Raw genomic sequence first — 26,466 nt, forward strand, 5'->3', positions numbered from 1 at the left:
ATTGACCAAATTATACAACTTCGTTATGTCTAAAATAAAAAATAACTATATGGTTGAAAACAAACCTCTGACATAATTTAGTTTTTAAAGTTTAGATGGATATTCAAAAAAAAGAGGCAACTGGTTAATCACTAGGTAGCGACTGATGACATTTTTCCCATCCTTCGATAAAGAGGCAAGAAGCAATTAAAGAATGAGTGACAAGCCAAAAAATCTGATTGTAGGCACAGTAGTATTTTTGTTTATTCATACTATGTATGGTAAACTAGAGATATAAAGTAGGCAAAGGAAAACCACATTTACACAAACAAAAGTGACTACTCTGTAAGATGATGGAATTAAAATAAACTTAATGACTGAATATTACTGGATAAGCAAAAATGGCTAACAATGTTCCTTATTTATCTAATTGAAAACGTTTGATTTTAATGCCTTTTGCAAAGCAAAATAAAAGTGGCGTTCATATTTGCTATTCATTAGGTGTTCGGTGATTATATTTGTAAAGATGTGGCAAGTCTTTAGGGATTGGTTTATGTTCAGAATATCGTGTGGAGATTCTTCACTCTATATACTGGCTATGACAAGACCAATTAAAGCTGTAAGATATTACACAACAGTATTATCTGATTGAATAAAGTATGTTATTCGTGAAATTTAGAATAAGTTTTTGATATGTGTGTCAACAACTAAATATCCTTGAGACAGTTAGAACACCGTAATACACATTTTAAACATCTTCATCCTCGATAATATTTAATAAGGCTTTATGCAACATTAAATACTTTTTTCCTATCCTAATACATGTATAGTTTTTTCGACCGTTCACGCGAAAATAGTTTCCTTTCAATTCGGAACAACGTATAGAAGTGACCAGACCAGTAACTACCTCGTGACATCGAACACCAAATCCAACAGTTTTTAGTAGACAGAACAATTAATCAGCTGACTAACTTTAAGAAGATATTGAAGGAAATTGGAATTATTATTATGATCAGTGTACACAATATTGTGATTACATTCAAATTACTAGATATCAAGTAGTTACACAAGGCTCAGAATGAAGCTCATACAACAAAAAAAAAACAACTAGCCAGTAGTAACATTTGAGTAATTCACCGAAATAAGCATTAAGTATTTCTCGGACTACTTTGACTATAATAGAACCCCAAGCTTTCTTCACTCGCTCCTACATCTGTATACGCCATGGAGAGTGAATAAGATGAAATAGCCTTCTAATAATTATAAGTTTACAATAATCGTTTCATCTGTCACGTAGAAAAACAACCTTTTAATCAGTTACAAATCGTACATTATATTTCTTCTTTACAGATTTTATGAGTACAATGCTGATATTTGAAAATATCAGTATTTCAATATATTTACAATAATTAATGAAATCGGACATATTTACAAATAATTTCTATGATACATAAATTAAGACAGACATTAAATTTTTACTGAAGACTAAATCCTCAACATCTTTTGATTCATAATCACAGTTAAAAAAGGTCTATGCTTAGAAGGAATAAGTATAAAAAGAATGTTCTGGAAACTATAAAGAAAATATTACTGATAGTGACTTTAACAGTAGTAATTGTATTAGAAGTAGTATTTCTTATTTATTTAACAAAAATACTCGTGTACTAGAAGTAACAATGTGCAACTAAAAAATATATCCACAAAGCTACATGGTGAACAAAACAAAAATATTACATCAGTAGTATAATTATCATGATAAATATTATCTATATGCAATAGCATTCTCTATTTCTCTCTTCATATTATCTCTATTCTAGAGCTCATCAGATTAATTCATAAAAACGTCCAGATTTAGGATCATAGTAACATTTCAATATTGGATCATAAATTAATTCGATAAGCCCATGATTTGAATTTATATCAAATAGTTTGTCAGAACTATTATTATTATTACTATTGACCAGTTCTTTATTAACTGACACAGTATTTTGTAACTTTATATGATTAACAGAAGATGTATGTTGTACAAGTTGATATGATTGAGGCAAAGGTGATGTAATACTTTCACATACTGAATATGATATACTTTCATTAGATGAGCTAGAAAAACATATACCATGAGAGGTTTTCATTGAAAAGTTGAAAAAAAACACCAGAAAGTGAGAATTTCACTCAACATTAATAAGTTTTTATTTATTTTTGTACGTTTAACGAATGGATTTTCTGTATCATACAATTCAAGAACTGATAGATAATTATTTCGTCTTACTTCAGGTTTTCTTTGTAGTGTGAACCCATGACCTCGCCAAGTTTTGAACACAGGACTTTAAGGTCTTTTAGTGAGTATGACACGTTTAGAGAACTTATTCAAGATTTAATGATCCATTTTTCTATCTCCGGTCATTATATGATGTAGTACGACTCTTTCCCTCAGTTATATAGTCCTTCTTTAGTCAGTTAAATCAATATCAAATTAGTAAAGTATACTTTTCATTGAGACTGTTGATGCCAAACAATTTAGTCATCCCCTTGTGCAAAGTAACTTATAACACATTTATAAAAACTCCTGTTATGAACCTGAATATACTTACAATCATTTCACAGATATTTTTGAGTGAAGTTTATCATTTAAGAATTAGACTAACTAAATAAGTCAATAACCTTTGGTTCCTTTCGATTCATTATTATAATTGTTTAAAACATATATTAGTTATAGTTTTGATGCAGAGCGTTTATGGAAAGCTTAATGGCTTAACCAAGACTTAGTATCAGTCCATGGATTCGTTAACTGATGAACTAAGACGTGCTAGTAAGTACAAAAAGTGCCTAGTTGGGTTACGCGTGATAGTTACGATCAGTGGTTTGGAAATGAGCGATACCGCTCAGAATCGATCACAATAACGTGGAAAAACTCATTCTTTATTTCTTATTAGATTTTGTGTTCCAGGAGTTTTTTATATATACCTTTTCATTTCGTCTTCTCAAACCATACTTTAAATGTATTTTCTTCTCATTATCATGTCTACTATAACTATTTCAACTCCTTTGCCTTTCATCTTATTTGCTTTCATCTTTTCGTAGTAATGTGGTATTGCAACTTGAACTGATGCACATTCAAACCAAGTACTACATTTGTTATGACTGGATGACTTACTCAAGTTTTAAACCAAGTTATAACTGATTTTAATGTTATTTCGCATACCTTGATTCAGTTCATCAAATAGTATTAACTACTACATAATACACACAGTCTTGATACTAGGTTAGTATGAGCTACACAGCCAATAAAACTAATTGATACCAACTGTCGCTACCGACTTTATCTACCTATAGTTCTCATCATGTAGCATTCAATAATTAACAGACTTTTAGTAAGATAGTTATATAAAATAACTCACTTTGCTGTTTCAGTACCCCAATGACTGGACAATTCAAAACCTGTAATTAATTGTGATACATCATCTGTACTGTGTGTACGTTGATGAACCAACGATGACGCACGAGAAGGAGTAAGTATGGCAGGATCATTTTCATTTCTACACGTGTAACTATCTTGTTGACAAGTGCTTTTCTTTGATTTTGTCAATAACTGGTGATTCATACCCACTGGTAAATGACCATCACAGCTTTCATGAACTAGGTGTTGATCTTCATGTTCGTAATGCTGATGATGACGTGCCAAGTGATAACGTAAATAAATTAATGATCCTAAACCATCGGTTGTAGTGGTATCATCACCCGCATTGTAATCATCATTGTCACTGAAGCTGACATTTAATATTTGTTTTTGAAGTGCAATCACAATATCACATTTTTCATTTTCAATTGTATTTAACATGTTCTTTTTAAGAGGATTTAATGATGGACCTAAAAAGTAAATAAAACCAAATCACTGATAATTTATTTGATTTAATTGCTAGTTTTACAGACCTACATATAACATAAATATAACTTTTGTCGAATGACCACTAAACCGTAAGAAGTACTGCATAGAAGACAGCAGGAAGTGGGAGACCATGCTTCTCGATAGAAAAACAGATATCTGATTGATCCTACAACAGCTTTTAAAGTATTGTGTCGGAGTTGTCAACATCTCATTCTTAAGTTTGTAGAATCCTTAATATTAGAATATTTACGCCTCCGACAAGTGTTCGTACTTTCAAATCTTTTATTCATTTTAATGTTTCGGATGGTGTGACGACCTTTTCTTACTATTTAACAAATGATTTATTTTTTAGCAGTGACCAATGTTATGTTTGTCTAGTCCTTTAGTGCTGTTCAAATTCGATCGACCGATTTGTGATGTGGTTGCTAGCCTAAATGACTTGTCATCACATACACTATGTTGAGATGTTGGGTGGTTAAAGGCAGTTGGTGGGAAACCTTGCACCTGGATATCGTGCTAACCGCCACTTGTCAGTAAGGCGTAGCTGTAGTCACGAGGAAACTTGTGGTCCCCAGCTGATCCAACCCCGTTTCATCCAGCTTCCCAATCTAAAACGTTACCAGTCAGCTATTCTGACCGCAACTGACCAATTACCGTTCCGTATTCATCTTTTTGTTGAAATAACCTTTGCTGGTTTTCGAATTGTGAGTGTAACTAGATTGTTTGATATCCATTGTCCAATTATATTACATTTCTCCGTCTTCTCACCATATTATTGAGATTAATTGAGTAAACTTCTGAAAACACAGAAATCCTGGTTAATATTTTACAATCTTTCACAACTGATCATTCAGTCAATTGGTTGATGGTACCTAGTAAACAAATACAGATTTATTCACTTAGATTTAATCGAAACCTCAGGTTTAAAAACTGATAATCAGTCAGTCAACAACGCAGAACTTTGTACGCACGTACATCAGTTCGAGTTGCTACACCACATTAGCACAGAGATACAGTTGTCGATTCACATTCCGTAGCGGCAGAGGTGGTAAGAGTATAAGCAGTAATCGGAAACATTAGGGCTTGAAGATATTATTCAAGGAGTATAATCCAGTGAAATAAATTTGGGAAGAGGAAAAAAGGACATGAAGAATTCAGATTAGAATTTGAGAGAACACAAAGAATGGATGCACCTGCACCATTGCAAACGATTTTGAGCCATATCATTCAAGGTCTCTAACCATCGGTTGCTTTCGTCTCGCGGATCCCAACCAGGTAGTCTACACCTACCAACATAGCTCAGTTCACTTGTCAGTGACTTCATGGATTTGTACCATGTTTTGGTCTGACTGCCTCTAGCTTTCTTCCAACCTACTCCTACACCATAAAACATCGCACATCGAGGCAGTCGGTTGTTGGGCATACGTAACACGTGTCCCAGCCATCTCAACTGATGAAGTCTCATTACTTCATCAACTGATTTGCCATCCTTACCTAGTACCCGATAACGCCTGATAATGCCAAACTGTGTTCAAATTTAGTGAAGCAGAGTTTAGATCTACGATCTAGCAGTTAAAATTTGATTGCCTCAATGACTAAGTCATTGCTTCACACTGATCGGGAAACGATTTCAACAGAAGTGTAATAATAACTTACAGATTAATTCGTGCATGTGCACTGCTGAGGAGTCATACATTAGGAAGAAATGATTGTAGAGGACTCCTTAGCTATGAATGCTTCGCTGTCTAACTTCAGTTCTTGACGCGAAATTCCTTTAAAAATAATAAACTTCAAAATCTTCATTTCAGGTATCCTTCATGTGATATCTATTATCTATCTATTAATGTCTAATAGCACACCAATCTAAGTATTTATATCAAATTATTTATCAGATTGATGAAAAAAAGAAATCATTTATAAAGTATACATAACACCAATAACATATTGAGATCATGAACCGACCATTGAGAACCTGGAAGCACTGAACGGTCGTGCAATGTCGTGAATTGGTTGAACTTAGGCATTAACACCGTTAGATCCCGGCTCAGTGTTCACACGAGACCGAAAGTCCTGGGTCTGAGTCCAGGATACAGGATGGTAGGTGCTCACTGCTGAAGAGTCCTATACCAGGAGGAAACTGGTGTCCAGTGCTTTCAGGTGTTTAATGGCGGTCTAACACTGATCGGTTCATTATCTTAATGAAACTCAACAGCCTTCACAACCCTATACTGAATAATAGCATTTGTTATACAAAAAACGTGTGATAAAGAATTAATACTTTGTGATGGTACTGGTATTGGTTTTGATATTTCAGAATGTGGATATTTCACATTTGTCATTGGTGTTTTAATTGTTTTTCTTAACTTGTTATTATGATTATTACTGGTCATTTGTTGTTTTGATGATGATAAAAACTGTAAATCAGGTTCTATAGCTTCACCAAGTACTGCTTGTTTAAGGCTAGCTAAAAGTGACTCTTCAAAACTGGCGGATAAATCATCAGATTGTTCATATCCGGCTAAATCGATAGGAGGTGGTGTACAAACCATTTTATTATTTTCATCATCTTCATTCGATTTATATGAGTCGGTTGTTTCTAATAAATTCTCATTTGTTCCCAAGATGGTATATTCATTTGATAAAGGAGTATCATTATTTAAATGATATGTAGTAGATGCCTAAAAATAGGTTTAAGAAAAAATAGTATTTAACGATATGACCTCAGTAAGTTTGTGAAAATCAAATTTTTTAACCAACTAATCATTATTCGAAAGTATAGTGTAGTAATATAATGATATTTTTTGGTGAAACAATGAGTTATTGGTAAAAGAACTCGGTTGTGAACGATTATGTTGCAAGTTCGAAACACATGGTGCCTAGTCAGAAACCAGACAACCAAGAAAGCATTACTAGTTAACACATTTCCGGTGTGATTCAAAGTTAAATACATGAACTTTATGTGATTATAAAGTTACATTATTATGATTATTTGAATAGAAATACTTGTATTGGATGGAGTAAGTAATAGCCTAGTAGGTACTATTTGTTCGCCGCTTATATTTCGGATTAAAATCTGAGATAATTATTTGACCGTATATCATTTGAGTTAGTTCATCTAACAAAATTTTGTACTGTCCAATATGTTAATACATTCGTTGACAAATAATTATTAAAAATATCAAGAATCATAGTGAGAACAACCCTGTTGTTAAGTACGGTGAAAATTTGATACTTAACGTCAGTAACAATGACCATAATTTATTTGAAGCGTGAACTTAATTACTGTAACCAATGAAAGTTGTTTAGTATTTCTTGTACACTAGTAGAAATTTTTAGAAATAATTCTTTTTACTAACATTCAATATTTTTAAAAATAGGGTAATCTTCTGTCTAGAATGCTTAGAAATAGATATGTAGTTTAAGGGTATTTTACAGAGTTAAATATGATGGGAGTATTCACTGTTCTTTATTACTGTGTATAGTTAATTTGGCAATTTAGATACTGAACTGTGATGCATTTTACATCAACAACTTTTACGCACTCCTAAATGTTCTACAGATAGGTATACTGATTGAAATTTATATCTGGCTCTTCTTTAGTGCATAAAAGCTGTGTATTTACATTGATAGTAAGAGATTGTGGAAAATGGTAGGACAATATTGTGGATTGGTTCAAGCTAGACTTACATCTAGAGGTTAAGTGCTCTCGCATGAAATCGACGGTCCTAGGTTCGATTCCCGTTTGCGAGGCTGTGGATGAGCGCTGGGAAGATGTCGTAAACTAGGAAAAAACGGCCTTATGCTATGAGAAAAGGAGGAAATTAAATTTAAAAACACGAAAGCTATTTCTAGCGGAAAATGCTTATATTCTTTTATTTTTATTAAAAAAACAATTAGATTATGGTATTTTTATACAGCACTAACTGTACGCTATGTGTTAACTTATTAACTATGGATACTGTTCATGAAATACAATCAGTTAAGTAATAAATGCATCAGTTGACTTCACATATTAGTGTCCTAATAATATAAGTAACAAACTTCACTAGTTTTAATGTGTTGTGATTTGATATTTTACACATATAATTACGTTTTTGTTGTTGGGACTGTTGTCGATGTGAGTTAAATAAGTTTTGTGGTCATTTAGTCATCAAGTCTGTACGTTCATGTGAATATTACGAAAATAAATCAAGATTTATTTTCCAGTTAAACAAACATATACAACGGTAAGTATATAAAGACAACGTATTATATGATAAATTTCTTAGAGAAAAAGGTTACGGAATGAAGATTCATTGAGTACACCTAAGAAAAATGCTTTACAAGAACTAATTCATCTAGTTTATATACAAGCTATTAAAATCTACCCCCACATTTCATTGTATTTCTTAAATTGATTGCTAAATGCTCACACAGTCTATGAATAGTTTATTGCCATTATCTGTTCAACGCTACAGGTGATGAATCACAGGTCGAACAGCTCATTGTTAACGTCTTTGGATATTTCACTGATCGATGGAGATTTTAATTTACAAGGGATCATAAACTCTTTTGAGACTGCAAAAATATCTTAATGATAATACTTGTCTGGCACAGAATCAAAGTACAGAGTATGCAAGCATTATCTCTGACCATTTCACTCAAAAAGATAGTCAATGAAAAGTCCTACAGGATAAATATTAGGACGGAGAAATTATTTCATAAATAACATCAAGAAAAAGGCATAAAAACCAACAGCACGTTTATGTATCAAAAACAACCTACTACTGTCATCGATCTATTGACTATACTATGGTGACAATTTGAAAGATTCATGCGCCATGAACAAAAAAAGATTAAAAGAACAACGACTCATTCGGCGAAACTGTCACTATGGAAGACAGCTAATGACGATTATGAAGCGCTGTGTAATTTGATGTTTCAAATGTAAAGTTAAACCAGTAAGTTGTCACTGGTTTAAGTGGCAGGAAATCATGATGATAGCTAAGAGGCTGCTGATACCAGTTTGACTGCTAAATAAGATATTGAAATTAAACTGACATTTGTATGTGGTATATATTCAAATTTTAACTTATCATGGGCTAATCGTATCCGTCAAACGATCTATTTCTAAATACATATATATAACAGGAGTTAGTTGGTATAAGTTATAGAAGTTTAAACCACTGCATGACTTACCATAATCACTTTAAATTTCAAATCTGCATCAGTTAATTCTTTTAACGAATGATGATCTATACTAATACGTTGTAAATAAGGACTTTTTGAGCAGATTACAATGTCCTTATTCTCTAATTTTTCATAGATCTCTTTAGTTTCGATTTCTTTAATACATGATTGCGTAAAAAAGCTTGGTGCAGGTTGAGGTAGACTATTAAATAAATATAAACCGCCTAAACGAATGGACTGATATTGTTTTTCTATATCATATTGTTGTTGATAGGACTGTTCTATTTCTGATTTCATATTATTCATAACTTTTAGTTGATTTGAATTGATATTTTGTTCTGGATAATACAATAAACTTGTAGAATTTTTGGCAGTATTAGTTAGACGATTGGAAATGGCACCGGCGCTAAAACTTCTTGGACTGTAGTCATATGATTAAGAAAAAATAAATGAAGTAAATAACGGGAAACATTATGATAAAATCTAAATTATATCACATAAATATTTCTTCGACCAATAACCGAGAACGTCTAATTTTAGAAAAATATATTCATTGCATTTTCATTATCTGTGACAAAAATAGCAATTTTAGTGTCGTACTGTAGTAAACGAGAACTCGGGTACGATAAACCACTTTATCGTTTGACGCAAAATCACACAGTTGCTGAGTAGAATATGGAAAACAAACATTAAATACATCATTTGTACATCTTTGTGTTATCCTTTACATACTCCATTATTCCTCTAGTTCATTTGTTATTTCCACTGCTCTCCAATTTGCTTTCTGTTCTTTTCATTTCAATCTTCTGCTGGCAGACATTCCATTTCCGATCTCTGCTACATATTACTTATATCTTTGAGCGCAAGTACCATACACCACAGTCCTACAGCAGTACTGTAAATGATTTCAGTCGATTACCTTTACATTAGAATTGAATTTGAACTAAGAATTTTGTTTCTGCGATATCTTACTGAAAAGATCAGACCACTTACATCACAAGTGGGATATTTGGAAAGCCAACTAGAAACTTCAAAAGTTAAATTTCATTAAGGAGAAAAAGAAACCTAATATATGGTTTCTGTCAGAGGGATAGAAGAATATCAACGGAAGACACAAATTACATCAAATGGAATAAAACCAGGCAAATACTTTTGGAAAAATACTTTCCTTCTAAATTCATAAACGTGAAAACCCCTATAATACTAAATGTATTTGTCCATTACCACTATTCTACCAGAAATTTTAAAATACGATTATAAAGGTCTTTAAACAATATCTTCCGTTAATTTGGGCTGTGGATTTTCGTGATCTGACAATATGTAGACAATAATCTGCTGTTTTCGGTCACCACAATATTTATTTGTAGATTTACTTGCTATTATGGGGCATGCATTGTAATGGTAAAACAATAATTTCTCTTTTCAAACGCACTTCAGAGTACTACCCACTATGGATCTCTAAAGTTAAATATAAATCAACCAACAGCTTCGAGCATGAACAGTCCAAGTTTAGTCAACTATCCCAGCACGTCACTACTCAAAATTATCCACAAATTCAAATGCACTGACTTTAAGGAACTTTGAATCAGATATTTGTGCAAAATAAACACTTCAGAAATTCAAATTTAACTTATGTCATCAATTGTAACTTTTTCAATCACATATTTTACCATGATCACGACTCACATCCTAATTTCATGAATAGTCATTAACATGATTATTGGTTATCTTTTTCAAATGAATAGTTACCATCCACACATTTCTTCTACATGTTAGTTCCCAGTTTACTACTTTTCACTAACCTTTGACTTTTACGTAACTTTTATTTGATACATAAAACTTTTCAGTTAAGTTATGATTCACTGGATTTATGTAGCAGAAAATACATTTATTTTAAAAGTAAAACGTCTAACAATTACAGAAATTGATATAACAAAGGACTGAAGAATTAAAATTCAGTATTCATACTTCAGGCTTTTGGTATCATAGGTATAAACAGTATTTTGTCATTAAAAAGCAGCAATTTAATTAGTTTTGTTCTCTGAGCTGAATGATTTAGTCATGAATGTTTGATTGTCATTCTGAGCAACATCATCAGTGCAAACTTCAGATAGAAGTAAAGAGTTCAGATTTCTCCACATTTGATTTACAACTTGTCCTGTAGACCTCGATCTTTACTGGTTATTGTTGACCTGTCATTTTCTACAGATTAACAATAACCAGTAAAGATTGAGGTCTACAGGACAAGTTGTAAATCAAATGTGGAGAATTCTGAACACTTTACTTCTATCTGAAGTTTGTACTGATGATGTTGTTCAGAAAGAAAACAAAACCACGAATAAACCATACAGCTCGGAGAAAAAACTTTCTTTAAACCATACACCTTAGCTACAAATCTCCACCATCTCAAATGTAGGAATATTTTGAATATGATAGTTTTTAAGAAGCGGCAGTAAATTATCTTTATGTACACACATCATACTACTGATAACACATGAAAGTAGTTTGAGTTGTGTAATTACTTTGAGTGTTTCCATCAAGTATTCAATCGACATGCATGATAAAAGCTCCTTGAATAAAAGAACGAGGGAATTACAAATTCATTTTTCTCCAGCTCCAAAACGTGTGAATGATAAAGTCATGCCGATAAAAACAAAAGGAGTACAATGCAATGCAGATAAGCAGGCACCAACAAAATGAAGCTGAACAAATGAATTCGAACTTGTCTTCTAATAAATATTACACTATACTGTATTTTGAGCCTGTTTATCAACAAGTACGAATAGCCCTAGATGAAATTTAGCCTTGGACCACTGAACCCCATGATGACCACAATAACTTCGAGTTACCACTGAGTGCTCAGTATTTCTGGTTCGTTTACCATAACGATCGAAAGGTGACCAAGGAAGTTCTACTAAAACGACCTTAATTCAAAATCATCAAACGAATGAAATACAGTACTCTTTAATTATCTAGTGTTCTTTTCAATCACTTTTTGTTTCTTTATCAAATAAGTGTAGAAACATGAACCGAGACACGATATGTTGGGTCATGTTTATATGCCTACAGAAAAATTATGACATTCATGTACTTTGGTATTCACTTCCAAGCTTATTAGGTTTTCTCAAATTATTAAATGTGACAGGAAAGTGGTGACCGTACAGGTGATCAAATGAACTTGTTAAAAATACAACGTCATTAAACTACCTATACATAAGTTGATATTTGAATAGCTTTTTTTGCACATTGAAAATAAGATTTTTACAATTGCTGAAGAATCTCACAAAGATGTAAACAAAAATTTGGATAAATTAATTTCACACAAGGACCTTAAATTCTTAACAGAGGTTAGATGCAGATATAACAGTAAATTTCTAAAAATTAAGATATACTGAAATCGGGAAAGGTGATGTCGAACAATACTCACTCTTTAGAAACATCTGAACCAGTAGGTACTTTACTAAAACCTGTAGAACTCTGTTCATTAATGAAAACCCTGTTAATTTGCAGAGATATTCGTTTCCTTTCGGAATTTTGTTCTCCTAAAATACATTTCTCACCCTCTACTGATGAGGAATGAGATGATTTCGTACATGATTGGTCACCACCTGTAGTTAATTGTGATACCTATAATATATACACAAAAAATAGTCATTTGTCAGTTTCGGGGTGTAAATCAATACTATATATTAACAGATAATTTTAACTTATAAAATTATAGTGAATAAAGTTGTTGGGAAAATCATGTACTTTCACAAATTTCTATCCGTCATCAAGCTTTTAAAATCTATTCTTTCTAACTTAACGGGAAATATTACAGTTAATGTGAGTAAATGATATTTTTAGAATTAGCAAGACAATTTTACAAAGTTGTCAAAAACTTCATTTTTATTGAAAAGGGATCTCATTGACAGTGTTATTACTAAAACGTCCTACATAGAAAAAGAGCACTATGTTTAAATACTGCTTACAAAGATTTTAAGATAAACTATATCACAGTTATGACTTAAACCTATTTAAGTAGGTAGTTCTATCAGGATTATAAAGCTTATTTTGATGGTTAGGGAGCAAGGTCAAAACGATACTCCTCTTGATAGTTAGAATAAAACTAGGCAGTTTGAATCGATAATATTATGATCAAGTTTGGTTAACTGAAGACGTCATTTAGTGGCTAAAGCATTTGACTAATAACCATTCGGTTTAGGGTTCGAATCACGTATCACTTATCCTGGCAGCAAAAAGTAAATAGGCAGAACATTATTTTGAAGATTTGTTAAACTATAAGAGTTCGATGCATTAAGTGATCGTGAGTATTTTAAATGCTGCAGTAAATTGGTGTTTAATCTGATGAGTTTTACAGAACAGTTGACAAAAAGTTAACATGGTAGAATGAATCCTTGCTCTTCTTCAAATAATACCATTTAACAATTTATAAGATCCATGTTGAGAACGTCTAACCTTTAAAAGATTCTTTGAGTTTTCACTCCCTCGTAAATTTATCCGTTCAGCTCTTCTCCATTCATTCAAACGAATTTTCGGAACGTTCAAAACCTTATTGTAATCAGAAAGACAAGTATTATTTTGATGACAACAACAATAAACGCACACGTTTTGTTTAATTTGCTAAGTAAATAAACGGCGTTTAATGACGGTATTTAAGTAGAAAATCTGATATATTAAGAATATAGCATTACTTTACCCAGTAATAAAGCTGAAATGAACGTCACATTACAGATGCATATTTATACTCAATGTAAAAGCCGTACTAAGTGAGTTCATTCGATAATTGTCAGGGCTTTTTACTATAGTGAACAAGGTCTATGTTGAAACCAGTAAGGTGACTTCCTCTGGTGAATAATTATTGCATTAAAACTGCGGTTTAATGTCTCACAAGAATAGGCACAGTAGTACTTACAATATGTTAGGGTTATATACCTTAAATCGAATGTACTACACCACTCTATTTAGATGAAGGAATGAAAGGCATTTTGTAGAATGAAACATATTTGTTCTGTAACGCGATTTTTCTGCTGTCACAAGAAGTAAAATGCAACTAGAACCGATTGTTTCTATGTATAGTTTATGAAGGAAGCTATACTAATGAACATCTCTTTATTTCTTGTCCTTCATTTTATAAAAACAAATAAGAGAATACTTATCAAAGTCCACCCGAAAAAGTCCCCAAATCATTTAAGTAAACACTAACAATAAGTCTAACACTAAAACTTTTCAACCAGGATCAGAATTTCTCATACACTAGAAAAATCAAATACGTGTCTAATGAAATGATCATTTAATGTCTGATTAATTTTACAACAATTTTGTCATCGGTTAAATTAAACTGTCACAAGTGCAGAGAGCACTGAGAAAGCTTTTTGTCCTGGATCAAAAGTAGCTGGCTGTAACTTCAGAATCAAGTACAGATTTGTGTATTGAGCTTTGAATCACATTTCATCTAAGAAATAATGGTAAAAACCGTTTGCACAAACCGCCGTAAGTCAAACATAGTTTTTATTTTCAACACAGTTGAAGAGAGGTAGTTACTAATTTATCGCTGGACCTAGCTAACAGCGCGCACCTTCCAATCTCAGACGGAATTAAGCACAAAGTCTTTGACTCCTAAGGCCCCGATCTTCCTATGCCTTCGCAGATAACGCCCGTGCTTGTTAAAAAATCACACAAAAACGACAGATATCATAAATGTGTAACTTATATATAGATAAATCAACATTAACGGGGTGTTTAAAGTATCCCACAAGAATACCTGGTAAATTTCTGGCGTGTTATTTTCTGAAGTTTGAGGATCTAAATAAAGAAATAGAACAAACTATGTAGTTTACATCTTTCAAATAAGATTACATCAAACGAATGAAAAGAGTATTTATTGAACAACCTTGTGAAAAACTAAACAGGTGTACTATGATAATTCCTTCAGTTGGATGCAGTAATCATTTAAATTTTCAAATTGCATCTTAGCTTTAAAAACCCAAACAATTTATCCACCAAAAACAAATAACCGTTAATATATACCTTTAAAAATAGAAGTACATTTACATCAAGTTTATCAAGAGCAATACACAATAGTTGGGGAAACTTTATTATGAGGTAAAGGAGTTCGGGTATCGAGAAGAAAAACTTAAACAGTTAGTAACATCACACACTAAACGTCTTTCGATAAAACGTTAGCAACATCAGGACTTTTATTTCATTATTCACTTAGACCACAAACGTCTCATGAACAGATGAGTAAAAATGAGCACCAATATATTTTCATTTGAAGTAAAAGCATTAAATCTAACAATGAATGGCCGAAAGTAAAGACGAGGGACTAAAGTCAGTACTGTTGAAACTTATGGAAATTATCCTGGAATTTCGTTTACAATTCAATACAACATTGTTTGGTAGCAATTCCACAACAAGCATGTTTATAATGGATAAGAATTATAGCTGTTTTCGTTCGTACATGATTGTCGTGCTTTAACTGTGAAGCTTTATTTCTGTAATCTCAGATCAGTATATTATCTTGAATCTACACTTGAAACGTCGAAGCTTACAAAACTACCGAGTTGTCCTGAAAAAACATATTAGATAGAGCCTAAAACCCCTGCTTAATGGCTAAAACTCGCAGTTTCATGTGTAATTTCGAATTAACGTGAAGTATGGAATTTCTCAAACCAAGATATAAAGCACTATGTAGCGGTAAATAAATCCCCAAAATAAATAGCACTAAGTTTTCGACATTGGATGCTGACCATGTTTTAGTGGACTCACCTAGCTGAAGGCGCTCGGTCAGGCATCCGCACCAGATCACGTGTGGTAACGCCGTGCTCAACATCAACCGCAATCGCTAGCCAGATTAGATCAGAGAATTACGATATATTGGTCATCGCCAAATATACTCTTCCGACCTCCTCGACTCTGTCTTTTGATTTCTCTGGGCGGGAACGAAATATATTAGAAGGTGTTACTAGTAGAAGCGTTGTCAAACACTGAATACCTGTGACATCATCATTGGTGAAACCGACGTGATCTGGTACACCTAATTGCAACTGTGAGTCTGTTCCTTTTTGGGATTTTTATATATCATTGCCTTATTTTTTTTACTTTTTTTTAAACATTGTGATTTTTTTTCGTGTTTTTTCCTGGATATATATATTTTCCCCTCGTTCATTATCGTACTTCATACTTCAACATGACTGAACAGACACCTAAAGTACTCAAGCTTAAGACTTTGTCCCTGCCTTCGTTTCAACTGATGCCTTTCTGGCCCGACAACATCGAAGCCTGGTTTTGCTACGCAGAAGCCGACTTCTCCGAGCACGGCGTGATCGACACACGTGCACAATTCCTCGCAGTAGTCAAGGCACTACCGCGCGAATTCAACAGGTACGTAACACCTAGTATGTTTACTAGTGATGTTTCCGATCCTTACGAAATCTTAAAACGCTCGATTCTTAAACGAGGAGACCTAACCGATCGACAAAGGTTAGATCAACTCTTCAACAATATCGACCTGCAACACGGTTCTGCGACAGACATGTTGCAACGGATGAGAGAGGTTATAGGCCCAAGAACTTTCGACGAAGGTCTATTCAAACAACTCTTCTTGTCAAAACTTCCCCAACAGGTGCAAGCAGTTCTGGTCTCGTTCCAGAACAACGCCTTAGACGAGCTAGCTGCATCTGCCGACCGCATTTTAGAAATTACGAAATCTACTACCGAGGTATTTTCAGTCAAAGAAAAACCTCAAACGACTCAGAATGATATAAACGACTTATGTCACACACTCACGCGTTATCTTAGTCTTCGTACCGACAGTAAGAGATCGCGCACACCACGTAGAAGCATTTCTCGTAAGCGATCTGTCTCTAGACCACGAGAGACAGATAACCCCGACTGGTGCTGGTATCATAACCAGTATGGAAAGCTTTCCAGAAATTGCAGAAAACCCTGCAATTTTCCCAACACGAAACCGACTGATTCGAAAAACAATTCGGGAAACTTCCAAGCCGGCACGCGTTAACGGCAACCGTAGCCGGCGAACAAAGCCGTCTGTTATTCGTCACAGATGTGACAACGAGAGTTCGCTACCTCGTCGACACTGACGCAGAAGTTAGCGTTCTCCCAGCAAATCCTAACAACCGGCTTCAGGAATCGGCTTTTAACTTACATGCGGCAAACGGAAAACCGATCGCTGCGTATGGCAAAAGGTACGTTTACCTTAACGTGGGTTTACGCAAACCCATCCACTGGATTTTCGTTATTGCAGATGTTTCTATGCCAATCATTGGTATGGACCTTCTACAACACCACAATCTGATCATCGACACGCGCAAACGGAGGCTAGTAGACGGAAACACTAATTTATCCGTTTGCGTAACTTCTTTTACTGGTTGCAGAGTATCCCCAGTCACAGTTAAACATATGATAGACCCACTCTATCAGCCACTACTCGATAAGTACCCTGGGATACAACAAACTCAACCGAAACTACCGTGTGTAACCAGCAATGTTACACATCACATCATAACTACAGGACCACCTGTATTCTCTAAAGCACGACGACTAGCTCCGGAAAAGCTAAGGTTAGCGAAAAACGAATTCGATTACATGATGGACTTAGGAATCATACGACCGTCAAGTAGCCCATATGCATCTCCGTTGCACATGGTCCCTAAAAAGGACAGCAACGATTGGCGTCCAACTGGTGACTATCGGCGATTGAACGCGAAAACCATTCCCGATCGTTACCCGTTGCCTCACATTCACGATTTGACAGCTACTTTGAAAGGTACAACTGTCTTCTCGAAAATCGACTTGGTTAAAGCGTATAACCAAATCCCTATGGCTACTGACGACATACCGAAAACAGCTATCATAACTCCTTTCGGACTCTATGAATTTTTGCGAATGCCTTTCGGTCTAAGGAATGCTGCTCAAACATTCCAAAGATTCATAGACGACGTTTTTCGAGGTCTCAACTCCGTACACGCGTATGTTGATGACTGTCTAATCGCAAGTCCGGACAGAGAAACACATCTCAAGCATCTGGATCTTGTTTTCGAACGACTTCAAAAACATGGCATTACTGTAAACGTTCAGAAATGCCAATTCGGAGCCGACTCGTTAGACTTTCTGGGACACGCTATCGATGCTCAAGGCATTCGACCTCTTAGGACCAAAGTGGCGGCCATTCTGGATTACCCAGAACCGACCACCGTCAAGCAATTACGCACGTTCAACGGCCTCGTAAGTTTCTATAGACGTTTCATACCCAAATGCGCATTACTTATGAAACCTCTGACCGACCAACTTCGTGGAAATGCGAAATCCATTAATTTGGACGACACCGCACGAAAAGCATTCTCCACAGTTAAGGAACTGATTGCTAAAGCAACAATGCTCGCACATCAGGACACCCGAGCACCCATTAGCATCGCAGTAGACGCATCCGACTCAGCAATCGGAGGAGTCTTACAACAATGGGTTAACAACTCCTGGCAACCCTTGGCATTTTTCTCTAGAAGGTTGCTAGACACCGAATCGAGGTACAGCACATTCGGTAGGGAACTCCTAGCTATGTATTGTGCTGTACGGCATTTCCAACACTACATCGAAGGCCGTGAATTCACTCTTTTCACGGACCATAAACCGCTCACTTTCTCGTTAAGCTCTCCTTCTGACAAGTACTCTCCCGTGAGTCTCGACAACTGGACTACATTTCGCAGTTTACTTCAGATATTCAACACATCTCTGGAGCAAACAATGTAGTTGCAGACGCTTTATCTCGCATAACTTCCTTGAACAGTTTCCAAGGAATCGACCTTCTTAAACTCGCCGAGCTTCAAAAGAAGACAGTGATCTTCAGCACGAGTTATCGTCCACAACACTTAAACTACGCATCAAACACATGGGAACAGGTAAGGAAATTCTACTTTGTGACACATCTACAGGTAGGGATCGCCTAATCGTGCCGAAACATTATCGATGCAATGTCTTCAACACATTGCACAAACTTTCGCATCCAGGTGTTCGTGCAACCATCAAGCTTATAGCAGAAAGGTTTTGCTGGCCTGGAATGAATAAAGACGTGAGGGAGTGGGCACGCTCCTGTGTAAGCTGCCAAAAATCTAAGGTTATCAGACACAATAAATGTCCCTTAGGCTCGTTTAAAACTCCCGATGCTCGTTTCGACCATGTTCATCTGGATTTGGTAGGACCTTTACCAGATTCAAATGGATACTCTTATCTCTTAACCTGCGTAGACCGTTTCACTCGATGGCCAGAAGCAGTACCTATCAAAGACATCACTGCTGAAACAGTGGCCCGCACCTTCGTCGAACGATGGGTAGCAAACTTCGGTTGCCCTTCAACCATCACTACAGACCGCGGACGTCAGTTTGAATCTGATCTTTTCCGTCGTCTGACCACACTTCTAGGAAACACTCGCTTCCGAACGACCGCCTACCATCCACAAGCAAACGGGTTGGTAGAACGTTTTCACCGACAACTGAAAGCTTCGCTATCAGCTGCAAACGTTTCACAGTGGACCGACGCTCTTCCACTCGTCTTACTAGGTATCCGCAATGCAGTGAAAGCTGACATTGGATACACTGCGTCTCAACTCGTTTATGGAACGACACTTCGACTTCCAGGAGAATTCGTGGATCCTTCATCCTCTCCAATGAACACGGATCTAACCTCCTACACGAACAGGCTTACAAACGCAATGCGTTCAGTTAAACCTGCTTCCACTCGACCTCAATCAACTGATGTTTTCGTTCAACCTGACTTACGATATAGTACACACGTTTTCATTCGTCGAGACTCGCATCGACGACCATTCGAATCAGCATACGAAGGACCCTTCAAAGTTCTTCAACGTGAATCTAAGTACTATATAGTCGATAAGAACGGAACCAACGATAGCATCAGCATCGATCGCTTAAAAGCAGCGTATTTAGAAGGAAATCCTATCTACGTGGATTTTCCTTCGGTACAATCGAACGACACGACTCCGACACTTATAATACCTCATCCGACAATCAACACACACGATGATACTTCGACAGTATCCGAAAATAAACTTAAAACGACGCGTTCTGGAAGAAGGGTGAGATTTCCAGAACATTTAAACGACTATTGCACGTAAGGCACTTCTTGACATTTTATATTATTTTTTTTAAAAAAAACAATTTTAATATGCTTATATATTTTTATTTCTATTTAAAAAAACAAAACAAAAAAAACAATTTTTTTTAACTCTATTACGTGTTCATGAGTTTATTTTCCATTTTTTTTACGCTGACATTGTGTTTTTACGCACATACGAGTGTATTTTCGACATGCACTTACATTTTCTTTTTTCTTTTCCAGGACGGCTGGAAAAGAACGATGACATTTATGAGGATCCGAAATTTTCATTGTACATTTTCTTTTTTTACTATGTTGTACCTCCGTCCCATATAGTAAGGAAAGACGACCAGACGCTGCTAAATTTAGTAAGCTATCAGAAGAGTGTTTACCGACGACAAACTCGTTGGGTTTAAACTTCTGGCTGGCCACGTCTTAGGGTCGTCACTGCCCCACTAGGGGGAGTGATCTGTAGCGGTAAATAAATCCCCAAAATAAATAGCACTAAGTTTTCGACATTGGATGCTGACCATGTTTTAGTGGACTCACCTAGCTGAAGGCGCTCGGTCAGGCATCCGCACCAGATCACGTGTGGTAACGCCGTGCTCAACATCAACCGCAATCGCTAGCCAGATTAGATCAGAGAATTACGATATATTGGTCATCGCCAAATATACTCTTCCGACCTCCTCAACTCTGTCTTTTGATTTCTCTGGGCGGGAACGAAATATATTAGAAGGTGTTACTAGTAGAAGCGTTGTCAAACACTGAATACCTGTGACATCATCAACTATTCTATTGGAAGCGACCACTTTGTTTTTAGTTTTATTCTATTCGATGGAGGCTGAGATTTCATGTTCTTTGAGAAGTGACATATAAGTTTTATTTGAGTTATATGGCATCTTCTGGAAAATTTATAGGGAATCAATGATTCATACTTATTTCCATCTAATATTCTATCGTATACAAGTAACTTGAAACTCGAAAATATCCCGAGGCTAAGTTGATAGAAGCATACACTAAGTTGAAACTGATTAAGATGCCCTGACAAAGTTAGAAACGTCCATACACCACTATATAATACAGAATGGAAAAAGTTAATCAATCTATCGACACATAAAAACTTACTATCGAGAATCGAAACATCACTGATGGAGGATGAAGTGACTGAAAGCTCGGATAAATAGCAAAATGGGTAGACCGTGATGGTTTGTAGCTTCTTAAGGCCATCTTGAACGTTTAAGTCGTGTATAAAAGAAAACAAGTCAATCGTAAGATTTAACCACTGAACAGTGACAAAAAGTTAGAATGTATCATGCTAACAAACCGCTGATCTTAGAACCGTGGACAAAGGAACCATCACAGTAAACTTCTTGATGGTTATAGACTGAATCTTTGTAGAAAAAGTGAAGATAAGTGGTCTTCTTTCGTTGGTAGAAAACCTGCTTCAATGTGAACGTGCTAAACAGTATTTACTTTAGATCGAATTTAAAATCTTGCTCGCTGGATATAAATATGCGAAATATTAAAAACCGGTACAAGATCCTCGCTAAATGCTATTAAAACGTATTGAGACTACGTACAACACATTTTTTCGTACATGAATTCCAAATGTGTCAACTGTTGAGATGTAGATAATTTCACAACTTGAGTGTGAAGAAGACTCGATTTGACCTAAAACATAAAGCAAAATCGTAAGCAAACCAAGGATATGTTCGAAGCGCCGGATATATGACACCTGAAAAATGGATTCATTGAGTTAGCTTCGAATAAAATGCGTTTCTGCATGATGAGAACAAAGTAGTACATAAACGTATTGGAATTGGTTGAAAAATCTAGGATCATATAGTCATTACTAGACATATGATGTGGAAAAGAGTTTCATACTTAAGTTGGCCGAAATAACCATAAGCATATATCCGTTGACGATAGACTTTTCTACAGTTTGAAATGCGACTGACCTTGGAAACTATCAAAAACAGGTGTTCTAGTATTTACAAACACTTCCGACCTTCAAGGCCATATCCGTTGAGGGATCTCATCGCTTTCTAACTTAGTTTCGCACATTAATGTAGATAAATATCATAGCGAATGCTTTATAGGTACCCGGCCAAATATTTATGTCCGTGTTGCATTCAATATTGGCTTAACTGTGAAAGCAAATATATCCCCGCAATAAATAGTGTTGTAAATCTTCGAAATCGGTCCTGACTTCATTCATTTTACTGAAGACATTCAAGCCGAAGGCTCACGGTCACGCATCAGCACCAGATAATCAATAGGTACGCCGCCCAACTCATTTCTCGCAACAACTACACAGCTTAGCTCACACACCAACATGCCAACTATCTTCGAAGTATACCTTTGAACTACTTCATTACTGACCTCTGACCTGACGGGTTTTGAGGTCCGTGATTGCGAAAATGAAGCGAATGACAGCATCATCAAGCCCTTGACACCCGTAACATATTCACTACCAACTATTCTCTAGTTCTCTTACCATAGTACATTACTTTATTACTTTATTCATTTAAACTAGTTACCAAAGTAGCTGATTTACCTGGTCACAATGATTAATTATTCGCTGCGAGTTCTGGCTTCGGTGTATGCTAGGAGGCCACATAGTTCCTGGTCAACCCGGACAGATCACAACCACCGGCATAGATCACATACATTTCTTTCCTACTAACCAACTCAAGCATAATTAAATTGTTTCAAGTAAGCGCATGTATCTAAGGTCGGAATAGGGGATCTTTTCGCTCAGTAAGCCTCTTTATTTAGTAACTACGGGTCATTGGTATCTCTGGGTCGGAGGGAAAGCGTGAAAATCCATCTCAGTAAAGCCTTATAGATTTATTGGTGAAACGATGGCGACGCAGCTAACCTTCTGGCGGCACATTACTCTCAAACATTTCAACCGGCCGACATCAACTTTACTGACGACAGTTTCATCTGCAATTCCACAGGACTTTCCGAAGTGGTCCTAAGCGCTGACTTGGTGTTCCGGAAATTGCAGCACTTAAGACTAGATACTTCTCCTGGCCCGGATATGGTTCATTCTGCCATACTGAGGGAAGCAGCCTCAATCCTGACAACGCCGCTTAGCGTGATGTTCTCACACTCGCTAAGCCGAGGCAAACAACCGGAAAATTGGAAGTTGGCTCACATCACACCAATTTTCAAAAGTGGTCGACGCAATGAACCTTCAAGTTATCGGCCGGTGGCTCTTCTGTCATTACCTTCAAAACTCATGGAGTCCCTGATATGCGACGGTTTAAACGACTATCTACTGTCCTTAAATTTCTTCTCACCCCAACAGCATGGTTTCAGGAAGGGTTACACTTGTATAACCAACCTTCTGACTGCGGTTGACAGATGGACAAGCATCCTCGATCGCAAAGGAAAAGTTGATATCATTTACCTTGATTTCTCAAAAGCTTTTGATAAGGTTAACCACTTGTGTCTTATCAACAAGCTCAAACGACTAGGTATCAAACCACCCCTAATCGATTGGCTTACTTCATACCTAAAAAATCGACACTTTAAGGTTAGGGTTAACTTCACCTTATCTCAGGCTATGGAATGTCCTAGTGGGGTCCCCCAGGGCTCAGTACTAGGGCCTCTTCTCTTCTTGATCTACATAAATGATCTTCCTCAACAGGTAACGTCAGACTTATTACTTTTTGCCGACGACGTGAAACTTTAGAGAGAGATACGCAACCAAGACGATATACAGGCACTTCAGGAGGATCTGACTCGACTTCAAAGTTGGGCAGACGATAACGGACTTACCTTAAACACTTCAAAGTGTAAAGTAGTCCATCTGCGACATGTCGGAAACTACAGTTACAATTTAGGAAACTCCTCCCAAGTAGTATTCCAAGTCGAAAAAAGATTTAGGAGTCCTCGTGCTCCATGATTTAAAGTCTTACGCTAACTGTGACAAAAATGCCTTCCGAGCAAACCTTGCATTGGTAACGTTGAAGCGCATTTTTGAACAGTTTGACGGACGAACTTTCCATACAATCTTCAATAGTTTCATCCGTCCCCATTTACAGTACGGAAACACAGCACTCCCCCTCACTCCAAAAGGACAGGGTCACTTTGGAGCATATCCAACGGCGAGCCACGAAATCAGTTCGAGGACTCAAATCTAAACCTTACGAAGAACGCCTCCATTCACTAGACCTTTACCCATTAGAGTGTAGGCGTCTTAGAGGTGATCTTCTGATGGCTTATAGCATCCTTAACACTTCTAGACATCCTCTTAAACACCTACTTAGGCTTAGTTCGAATAATAACGTAAGGAGTAACACCCAGAAACTGGAGACACAACATAGCAAAACGGAATGTAGACATAACTTCTACTCCTTAAGAGTTGTCAAAAGCTGGAATTCGCTGCCGGCCGAGCTAGTCCAAGCGACTTCTCAGGAGTACTTCAAGAGGCAACTTGACCTATTCTTAAGGACCAAGGACAGCATCACACTATGATTTACCAATTTCTTTTCCTCTTTTATTATTAACATACCTAGGTTCCTGCCTGGAGGATTTGGTGATCCCCTGCTACTAGACACGGAAGCCTGTTAAGCGAAAGCTTCTTCTATTCCGTCCACAACCATTTGAACCACTTGACTATGAAATGCATCAGGACAATCAAGTAATCTAATGAAATTCTTCATGTCTTGGAAGTCAGTTTCGTGCAATACCTCGTAATTAATCCATACACTTCGAACATCAAGGAACGAGCATTTCAGCATTTATATGAGCGCCTTTTCCAGATTTCGTACGTTAATTCCTGCAATTAGTCGAGTGAAATAGGCTTATCTGGAAATGTCGAATCTTTCGGTAAACTGTACACATCCTTTTCGATGAAAGTAAGTAAGTGAGTCACAATTCCATCATGTTCAACGTCTTTCCTCGCCCTATTTCAGATTTCAAAACTTCCCATTTACTCTTCGAAGGCATCATGATTTGGATGTACATCCAGTTGTTCAATCACATGCTCCGTCGCGAAGCCTATTCTTAAGGACCAAGGACAGCATCACACTATGATTTACCAATTTCTTTTCCTCTTTTATTATTAACATACCTAGGTTCCTGCCTGGAGGATTTGGTGATCCCCTGCTACTAGACACGGAAGCCTGTTAAGCGAAAGCTTCTTCTATTCCGTCCACAACCATTTGACCCATTTTGAACCATTTGAACCATCAATTTTTGAAGTATGATTCGGATAACTTGCTTAAATTATCTCAGATGGTAAATAATAAATTGGTTGCGAGACGTGTTTCTGCACAGTTCAATCCCTTCTTACCTGGCGTCCAACTGCTAATTATTCCACTTGATGTTTGTGTTCAGACGGAACTCACAGAGATGTTTTAAATTGTAGCTAACTACATGAAACGTGCAGTAAGCTGACCAACTGCACTACTCCAGTTAATCCCAGTGAATTGAGACTGTTATAACAACAATATAACTAACATCAATGTTTCCACTATAGTCGAGAATCTTAGGCACTGAACGATTTTTAGTACCATGAATCACTGGGTGAAGTACAGCGACTGAAAGTACATGACAAACTTGAAGTGAGGTGTCCTTATCTAAAGTAACAGTAACATAAAGAAGCACAGCCTTTTAATCACAACGAAGTAATTGAGTGCCAAACAGTGCTATCAAAACGGAGGCACATCTAGTGTGTGAGTTTGCAGGGCCAGTGAAATGTCACTAAGCCATAGCCAAATCATCCGGCAGTTAGGTCATTGAATATCGAGCAAATCATCGATCCTCGTCAAGGTCAGGGACAACGAATGCGCATCAGTTAATCGTATGCCATGGACTGGCCCATGCGGCAGTAGTCTTACTTTCGTTTGTAACTACTTTAACTAATATATTTCTGTAATAACGTCCTCTGTGGTGTACAGTCTTCAAAGCATCTATAATATCTTGGAACGTCAATGGGGCTAGTTCACGTAAGGTGCTGACCACGAGGTGTAACTTCGACGTTAGCTAGTTTGTCACACCACTCACGTCTGACTCGAGTAGACCTCCTATCATTTCGACATAAATCATGTACGTTGGTGACCTACAAGTTAATTGGAATAAAGTTATATTGTTTAAGCCAGAATACAGATCATTATTATGTCGGGAATTAAGAGTATTGATAAAATAATAGTAGGAATAACTTCAATCAGCAGTGAGGTCCACAATACACCAAAAACTGCACTAAAGCCATAAATAAAAAAACAAGGCGTCAAACGGAGTATGAATTGTGACCTATAGAGACGACCGAAACGGTGCATATC

The 26,466-nt window shown here is 36.3% G+C and overlaps 1 protein-coding gene across 1 annotated transcript; it reads right to left on the minus strand.

Moving 5' to 3' along the window:
* Positions 1-803: 803 nt before the first annotated feature.
* Positions 804-22,583, minus strand: MS3_00006584 (uncharacterized protein). Its single transcript, XM_051214741.1, has 13 exons — positions 22,055-22,583; positions 21,872-22,022; positions 21,751-21,841; positions 21,644-21,716; positions 21,495-21,609; positions 21,296-21,452; positions 14,799-14,839; positions 13,493-13,585; positions 12,462-12,661; positions 9,044-9,455; positions 6,144-6,543; positions 3,378-3,846; positions 804-2,079 (listed from the first exon to the last, which is right to left on the minus strand). Exons 2-13 carry the CDS (start codon positions 22,010-22,012, stop codon positions 1,803-1,805), a joined length of 2,469 nt encoding a protein of 822 aa, XP_051067929.1. The 5' UTR covers positions 22,013-22,022; positions 22,055-22,583; the 3' UTR covers positions 804-1,802.
* Between the last annotated feature and the right edge of the window lie 3,883 nt (positions 22,584-26,466).

Source organism: Schistosoma haematobium, chromosome 2 (genome assembly GCF_000699445.3).
Source record: "Schistosoma haematobium chromosome 2, whole genome shotgun sequence".
NCBI lineage: Eukaryota > Metazoa > Platyhelminthes > Trematoda > Strigeidida > Schistosomatidae > Schistosoma > Schistosoma haematobium.

Coding starts and splice junctions, on each gene's coding strand:
- MS3_00006584 (XM_051214741.1), bottom strand. CDS start 22,012: ATGATCCTAGATTTTTCAACCAATTCCAATACGTTTATGTACTACTTT. Junction 3,847..6,143: donor AATACCAGTACCATCACAAA/GTATTAATTCTT, acceptor TTTACTTTTTAG/GTCCATCATTAAATCCTCTT. Junction 2,080..3,377: donor TGGGGTACTGAAACAGCAAA/GTGAGTTATTTT, acceptor ATGTTTTTCTAG/CTCATCTAATGAAAGTATAT.